This window comes from Takifugu flavidus, unplaced genomic scaffold (genome assembly GCF_003711565.1).
Source record: "Takifugu flavidus isolate HTHZ2018 unplaced genomic scaffold, ASM371156v2 ctg210, whole genome shotgun sequence".
Classification (NCBI taxonomy): domain Eukaryota; kingdom Metazoa; phylum Chordata; class Actinopteri; order Tetraodontiformes; family Tetraodontidae; genus Takifugu; species Takifugu flavidus.
Genome location: NW_026621883.1, coordinates 81,540 through 90,379, shown reverse-complemented (window position 1 = coordinate 90,379; position 8,840 = coordinate 81,540). Strand labels below are relative to the sequence as shown.

The following is an 8,840-nucleotide window of genomic DNA, read 5'->3' as shown; positions in this document are numbered from 1 at the left end:
ACACCTACCCCTAACCCTAACCCTAACCCTAACCCTAACCCTCTAACCCTAACCCTAACCCTAACCCTAACCCTAACCCTAACCCTAACTACCTGATGGGGAATCCACAACCCAGGGCCAGACTTTTTTATTTACTCCCTAAAATCCATAAGGATCCGGCCAAGTGGAGCAGGCCGCACATCATTCCTCCGGGCCGCCCTATTGTGAGTGATTGTGACAGTGAAACTTACCACACGGCGGAGTACATTGATTATTTCTTAAATCCCCTCTCATGCAAACACCCCTCATACATTCAGGATACTTACGACTTCATCCAAAAAGTCTCCAAATTGCACATTCCCTCCAATTCATTTTTATTCACCCTGGACATTGACAGCCTGTATACAAACATTGACATAAATGAAGGCATCCAGGCGGTGAAAAATATTTTCTCTAAATTCCCAAATAAAAAACGACCGGAAAAGGAGCTTCTTCAACTCCTTGACATTAATTTGAGAAGAAACGATTTTCAATTTGATAACAAATTCTATTTACAAATTAAGGGAACGGCAATGGGCAAAAAATTTGCACCAGCCTACGCCAACATTTTTATGGCTGAGTGGGAGACATCGGCATTGGCGGCTTGCAGAAAAAAGCCCTTACATTATTTTAGGTACCTGGATGACATTTGGGGTGTTTGGCATCACACACAGGAGGAGTTTGGGGAATTCCTCAATGCACTGAACCGGCACAATCCATCCATCAAACTTAAGTCCACCATAAACAGTGTGTCGGTGGACTTCCTGGACAAAACCACACTTTGAGGCCACTAATAACCTGGATATAAAGGTGTTCTTTAAGGAAACTGACTCGCATGCACTACTGCATAGGAGCAGTTTCCATCGCAAACATATTTTAAAGGCCTGCTAAAATCTCAACTATTGAGATTCCACAGGATATGTACGCTCCGGGGAGATTTCTTGGAGGCCACCAGGACACTGTTCCGGGCTCTCTCCACCAGGGGGTACTCGAGGTCCTTCAAGAGACAGGCCCTCAGGGAGTTCCTCGAGACAAAGCCTGTCCATGTGTCCTCCGTAATTCCCCTGGTGACGACATATTCAATTTTTAAAAAATCCTGAGCAACCACTCCACCTTCTTGGGCTGTAGAATCATCGCGGTAGGTCATCATGTCACCTCCAGAAGTTCTCTGACGACTCTGCTGCTGTCGGCTTCATCACTGATGGGGACGATACGGAGTACAGAGAACTTATTCAGGACTTGGTGGACTGGAGCCTGCGGAACAACCTCCAGATCAATGCTGGCAAAACCAAGGAGCTGGTGGTGAATTATCCATTTATCTTGGATTATTGTACATATACACATCCTTTTTGTATAGTCTCTATTTTATCTCAATTTTATTTTTATTTCTGCGTGCTTTTGCTGTTGTTGCGCTGTAAATTTCCCACTGTGGGACAAATATAGGATCTGAATCTGAATAACAGTGGCCTTTCTGGACACAACATTTAATGGGAAGAACTTTGATGCTACTCATAACCTGGACATAAAGGTTTTCTTGAAGGAAACTGCATTATTACATGGGAGCAGTTTCCATCCCAAACACATATTCAAAGGTCTGCTGAAATCACAATTATTGAGGTTTCACAGAGTATGTACTCACCAGTAGTATGTACTAGTATGTACTTCTTGGAGGCCACCAGGACACTGTTCAGGGCTCTCTCTACGAGAGGGTACTCACGGTCTTTTAGAACAGTGTTTTTCAACCTTTTTCGAGCCAAGGCACATTTCTTTCATTAAAAAAATCCCGCGGCACACCACTAGCTGAAAACGCGGGGGGGAAAAAGCTTATATTAACAATAGTGTTATATTGCTATAAGTTTTTTTAACATTGAAGAATGACATTATATTATAAAATCTTTAATGGGAATCAAATAAACCCAAAGAAAAAAGTATTTTATAATCTTTCATATTCATTCTCACTCAGTGTGAAACCTGGGCCTGTTTGGATGAACACAGAGCTGATGTCCTGGCAGGAATCGATGAAAGACACACACGAAGCTCTTCCTCCACAGCTCTCAGTCTTTCTCTGTTTTCAGTTTTTACAGCAGTCAGGCTTGAAAAGCTCACCTCACAGATATGTTGTGGAAAATGGGAGCAATGACAAAATACGTATTTTTGTTGGCCAGCATGGGGAACTCCTTGGCAGCTGCCAACCAAAAACCGTCCAAAGGCAGATCAGCAAAGCTAAGCTTGAGACCACGATCGTGTCTCAGTTCAGTCAGTTCCTCCTGCTCCTGTAAAGTCATGTCCTTTCCAACAGCTGATGCTGAGCTGAATGGGTCCCTAATCCAGTCAAGGCACTGCGTGGAGGCTGAAGAGAAATAAAATGACATCTTCTCCTCAAGAGTTTTCAGATGTTTAACTATTATCTCACAGAGTGCAGCAGTATTAACATCTTGCCATTTCTTGGTGAGTGGGAACATTTCAGGATTGCCACTTTCCACATGCTGCTGCTAGAGTTGCACCTTTGAACGAATCCATTTATTTTATCTGTACTTGTAAGCAGGTTTTCATTTCGGCCTTGCATTCATCTGTTAAGTTCATTCAGATGATGAAAAATATCTGCCAGGTATGCCAGCCTTGCACACCACTCATCACATGCAAGCAGCTTTGCGTAATCGGACCCCTCATTTGTCAGAAACACTTTAAGTTCCTCTCGCAGCTCATCAGTACCTTGCTGTGCGACAACCATCGGACCTCCGTATGAAACAACAAGGCTTTATGCTCTGCTCCCATTTCCTCACACAAAGCCGCAAATATGCAACTTTTCACAGGTCGTGACTTCACAAAGTTTACTATGCGCACATCATCCAACACAGGAACTGCTGAGGTCTGCTGGTAAAGTCTTGGCTACGAGGGTTTCGCGGTGTAAAAAACTGCGTAATGATCACATCTGGGTTTTTTTTTCCTTCACTCTGGTTTATGGTAGCTACCTGCTGCTGTCACCTACTGGTATGGAAGAGTACTACATGATTACTCTGCCAGGCGCTAGACCACACAGGCACACAAATTGGATAATTTCCCACGGCACACCCACCACAGTATCTCGCGGCACACACAGTGGTTGAAAAACACTGTTTTAGAAAACAGGCCCTCAGGGAGTTCCTCAAGACAAAGCCTGTCCATGTGTCCTCCGTGATTACCCTGGTGACCAAATATTCCTTCCCAGCCACCCTATTAATGAAAAAGATTAAAAACAATTTTTCAAAAATCCTGAACAATCACTCCACCTTCTGGGTTAGGGTTAGCCTTTGGTCTCTGTAGAATCATCGCGGCATATAGAAAAAAAAAAAATCTACAGGACCTGTTGCTCAGGGCTAAAATAAAGCCTCTTTTGATAGCAACACCCAGAAGCTGCGGTGAATTCTACAGACAGAGATTGGATACAGAGCCAGGTATCCAAAAATGTTTTTAAGAGGGAAACTCAAGGGAGTCCCCACACAAGCGATTGTGTTTACCTGATCACTTGTGGGGTGTGTGGCATTCAGTATGTGGGTGAAACCAAAAACAGCCTTCTCTTGTGGTTCACCCATAACATCTTCAGAAAAAAAGGAGACTCACAACCCGCTAGTAGGTCATTTCTTGAATCATGGATGGCCATCGCTTCAGGTGCTTCTAACCCTAGAAATCTTAACCCAACTTAACCCTAAAGTTATACTGACGGTGGTCAGTATAGTGAGAGACCTTGGCTAGATCCATCATTCACCTAACCCCTAACTTCAATCCCTAATTAGGTCAATTAATAATTTTAAGTAATGCTAATTGTTTCGCCCGCTTCCTATGTAAATACTAAATTGCCAATGATCAGGTGAATGCAACAGGTGAATGCAGTAGGTGAATGCAGCAGGGGAATGGCCATGCAGCAGGGGAATGGCCATGCAGCAGGTGAATGCAGCAGGGGAATGACCATGCAGCAGGGGAATGACCATGCAGCAGGGGAATGCAGCAGGTGATTGCAGCAGGTAAATGCAGCAGGGGAATGGCCATGCAGCAGGTGAATGCAGCAGGGGAATGGCCATGCAGCAGCATCCCGACCATTACACAGCAGCGCTGAGGGCTCGTGGGGAAGAACGGCTCACGGCACCATTGCACTCTTACGCATCACTTTATTTCTGTGAAAACAGACCATGGTTACTCTCTTGTACTCATCCAGGATTTACTAAAGTAAATGAAACAAACAAAAAAATAATAATAATGCTCATGTTGTCTGTTAGCCACATGCACAACTTTCACACGAGGTTAGCTTGCAAACACACACAGACAGAATTAGTGTAATTAATAAAACAAAACCAACAAAACTGCTCACAACAATCTGCTCATCTCAGTCATATGCAAGCGATTAATACACTACCATACTTCCCTGAGGCACACACTAGTTTGACTTAGCACGGGGACAGTGGACCGCAGGCTGACCCTGAATGGAAACCCAGAAGATAAATATCAAATAAAGGTATACAATGAAAATACATTGCAATTAAGGTTATATAAATGAAATAACATTGTAAAAGATGATGGGGGATAATGTTAAATAATGAAGAGCAGAACAACTGAAGGCAAGTGGAATCATTGACCCCGTTACACATATTATTGATTAAAAATGCATTAAAGTTAATTTCATTTGGTGTTAAGGGGGTTAAAATTGCAGGGCTGAAAAAGAAAACACCACGCTAAAAAATTTTGCGCGTTTAGAAGAGAGGCGGAAAAAGTCGTCACAGCAAAAACTAGACAAGGGACAATTCCCATGACGGATAGTGTACAAATTCCATTCAGATGTATAAGTGCTACTAATCAAAAGAGAGGCAATTTCAACATATAAAGATAGAATAAGTAACGCTTTGGTCCAAATATCAAACGCGCTTTGCTGTGAATTTACTCGCAGGCTTCCGTAGCGCTTATCGGCAGCCTGTGAAGCAGCTTGGAAAGCACATTTAAGCTTAGAAAATTCTGCTTTTGTCAAAATAATAATGAGCCGAAATTATAACGATGAGCTGCAGTTCCTGGATAAGATCGGCAGCAACTGCTGGAGGATCAAAAAGGGCTTTGTTCCCAACATGCAGGTGAATTTTGGAGTATTTATAGCTCAGCGTAGTGCGATGGTTAGCAGCCAGTTAGCAGCGCTGTCGGTATCATAACTTATACGACGAATCCTGTAAATTTGCTTTTTGGAGAAAAACTAATTCGGTTATTATATGATAGTAATGGGCATTTGTGGAGTCACATTATAACCGTAAAGGTTCTATTTAGCGTTTTGTATGTATACCACCAAATCCTATATGTGGAATAAAGTGTGATCTGCATTTTCATATTTAACACTGCAGAAAGTTCATGATGAAGTAACCCTTTAATGCAACTGTTTTATGTTGAAATGTAAACTGACTATGACTGCTGTCACGAAAGTTGATCACTTACTGACGACTTGTTTTAATTTCAGGTGGAAGGAAACTTCTATGTGAACGAAGCGCTTGAGAAACTGATGTTTGAGGAGCTGCGGAACGCCTGTCGGGGAGGTGCTGCCATTTACCTGAAACATGATCCCAATTCCTCATCACACATTAAATACTGGTTGTATCATTGATCCAGGTGTGGGTGGTTTTCTTCCCGCTATGAAACAGATCGGGAATGTCGCGGCACTGCCAGGAATTGTTCATGTCTGTATCATTTTACCAAGTCTAAAAATCAAATTAGAAAAAATCTGATGAATTAACCCTAATTCTACCACAGAAATCCATTGGACTCCCCGATGTTCACTCGGGATATGGGTTTGCCATTGGCAACATGGCAGCTTTCGACATGAACGACCCAGCGGCCGTGGTGTCTCCCGGTGCGCTTTCGCCTTTTAATTATATATATACCCTAACGCAGAAAAGCATCTTTGAAGAGTCACGTTTGTTCTGCAGGTGGTGTCGGCTTTGACATCAACTGTGGCGTCCGACTGCTGAGGACAAACCTTGACGAAGGTGATGTCCAGCCGGTGAAGGAGCAGTTGGCCCAGTCGCTGTTTGATCACATCCCAGTGGGAGTAGGATCCAAAGGAGTCATCCCTATGGGAGCCAAGTAAGGGGGCCTGTCTTTGTATCTCAGCTTTGGCTCAGCATACCCTGTATTGGGTCAGGGTTAGGACTCTTGCCTCACAGCAAGACAGTTCCAGTTTTGAAGCCCTTGGGGGCAAGGGCCTTTTCTGCCTGGGTGTATGCCCGGCTTCTCTCCGGATACTTTCTCCCACAGTCAGAAGACATTGATTTGGGGTGACTCTAAATTGACGCAGGCCTTGTCCGTTTTTATACATTAGCCCTGCAATGAGCTAGTGACTTGTCCAGAGTGACCATGACTATCGCCCAAAAGCAGCAAGCCGGCTATAGGGTACAGCCGTAGAAGATGGACGGCGGGATAGTGTGTGCCTCACGTGTGTGTTCTCAGGGACCTGGAGGAGGCCCTGGAGATGGGTGTCGACTGGTCCCTGAGGGAGGGCTATGCCTGGGCTGAAGATAAGGAGCACTGCGAGGAGTATGGCAGGATGCTGCAGGCAGACCCCAACAAAGTGTCCTCCAAAGCCAAGAAAAGAGGCCTTCCTCAGGTACAGTAGCAGCCCCAGGGCTCCAATGTTCAGTGGCATTACCACCAGGAGCAGGACTACATACTAGGAAAAACATCTAACTGTTTAATCTGAGAAATTTTAAAGAGAAGAAAGCTTTTTTTGAAAGTAGTTTTCACTACTGCCCTAAATTTGCTCCATAAAAAATGTCAGTTAAATGTTGTCTACCATGTGAAGCTGGGAACGCTGGGAGCTGGAAACCATTATGCTGAGATTCAGGTGGTGGATGAGATCTACAATGACTATGCTGCCAAGAAGATGGGTATTGACCACAAAGGTCAGGTGTGTGTGATGATCCACAGTGGCAGCAGAGGCCTTGGACACCAAGTTGCAACAGGTGAGATGTGTCGCTAAAATAAACCACCTAAAAATGTGATTATTGATTCTGTTACTCAGCCACCTAGAGAAAAATTACATTTACAAATCACGCAGTGTCTTTGTGCCAAAGATGATCCCAGTAACTTAGAAAGATTTCAGCCTGATCAAAATGTAAACTCTTGCTTAGTTTTTACAATTCTGTGATCAGAATTAAACAAAATTGAAATTATTTTTCTCTCAATATTTGACTTCACAGCTTAATTGTAGTTGAAAAATCTTTTCTGCAAAAGATTTTTTTAATCATATTTTGTACTTACCTGACTTTCCTAAAATCTTTTTAAAGGTTATGAAACTTGAACTTTCTGTTCCCAGATGCCTTGGTTGCCATGGAGAAAGCTATGAAGAGAGATAAAATCTGTGTGAACGACCGTCAGCTGGCTTGTGCTCGCATTACATCACCGGAGGGGCAGGATTACCTGAAGGGGATGGCGGCTGCAGGAAACTATGCCTGGGTCAATCGCTCATCTATGACGTTCCTTACCAGACAGGTCAGCAGACGGGTGGGGGCGGCCATCCCTTCGGTTCCACCTTTGTTTTTACGCCAGGTGTTTCTTTTAGGCCTTTTCTAAAGTGTTTGCAACAACGCCTGATGACCTTGACATGCACGTCATCTATGATGTCTCGCACAACATTGCCAAAGTGGAGGAGCATGTGGTGGATGGGAAACAGAAAACGCTGCTTGTCCACCGGAAGGGTTCCACACGAGCGTTCCCACCGCACCACCCACTCATCCCTGTAGACTACCAGGTATATGTCAGGACACAAACACATCATTCAGTTTGGGGGTCATTCCTAATCAACATCATATCATCTCCAGCTGACAGGCCAGCCAGTACTGATCGGAGGGACCATGGGAACCTGCAGTTATGTTCTAACGGGCACAGAACAAGGCATGACTGAGACATTTGGAACCACATGTCACGGGGCGGTACGACTCCTGAAACACACTTTTACCACAAGACAGAATGCATCAGAAAGAATGTGACACTCATGATGATTGAGTCTGATTTTCAGGGCCGTGCTTTGTCACGCGCAAAATCTCGCAGGAATCTTGACTTCCAGGATGTTCTGGACAGACTAGCTGACATGGGAATTGCAATCAGAGTGGCTTCACCAAAACTGGTGATGGAGGAGGTGAGTTTTTTTTACAGTTAGACCATTTAAAAAAATAAATAATTTGATGCAATTATTTTGTTTTTAGGCTCCCGAGTCATACAAAAATGTGACGGATGTGGTGAACACATGTCATGACGCTGGAATCAGTAAGAAGGCGATCAAACTGCGACCAATAGCCGTGATCAAAGGCTGAAGGGGACAATTATCACCAAATCATCTTTGCTTTAGAGTCAGAGGGAGAAGAAAATTTGAGTTTTGTTATGAATTGAGTTTGGAAACCAAATTCTGATATGAAATCAGATGTTTTCATTTGTGCCAGGAAGCTGTTGTAAAGCCCAACCCTGTAGAACTCCATCTTGTATCATCTAATCAGTACATGTATAAAAACACTTCCATTTTCATGAAGGAAAATGTGTTGACAAAAGAAATATGAAAATACTTTGTTCAATTAAAAGGATTAAAGTCAAGTTTTGGGTATGGTAGTTATTTTGTGACCATACAGTACATTTTATTTGAAATATCTTTACAGGAAGTCTGAGAGAATCAAAACTAAACTTCCATGCTTTCACACAGCATTAACAGTTCTTCTCTTTATCGTGGTTAATAGATTTTACTGGCTCTTTTGGAATAAAATACAATGAACAAAAAAAAACTATTTGGCAATATTTTTCCTCTTGAGCTCATTTTCACCGTCTGA

General features: G+C 43.2%; 1 protein-coding gene and 1 long non-coding RNA gene across 2 annotated transcripts; one reads left to right on the top strand and one right to left on the bottom strand.

Moving 5' to 3' along the window:
- Positions 1-92: 92 nt before the first annotated feature.
- Positions 93-1,320, bottom strand: LOC130519793 (uncharacterized). The gene is made up of 4 exons (XR_008948473.1): positions 1,174-1,320; positions 657-1,082; positions 306-377; positions 93-198 (listed from the first exon to the last, which is right to left on the bottom strand). It is a non-coding gene; the product is annotated as an uncharacterized LOC130519793 (long non-coding RNA).
- A 3,607-nt stretch (positions 1,321-4,927) lies between these two features.
- Positions 4,928-8,610, top strand: rtcb (RNA 2',3'-cyclic phosphate and 5'-OH ligase). Its single transcript, XM_057023379.1, has 12 exons — positions 4,928-5,114; positions 5,489-5,564; positions 5,638-5,705; positions 5,779-5,878; positions 5,955-6,111; positions 6,475-6,631; positions 6,827-6,986; positions 7,340-7,515; positions 7,586-7,774; positions 7,845-7,955; positions 8,042-8,161; positions 8,229-8,610. The coding sequence occupies exons 1-12, from the start codon at positions 5,022-5,024 to the stop codon at positions 8,334-8,336; spliced, it is 1,515 nt and encodes a 504-aa protein (XP_056879359.1). The 5' UTR covers positions 4,928-5,021; the 3' UTR covers positions 8,337-8,610.
- Positions 8,611-8,840: the final 230 nt, after the last annotated feature.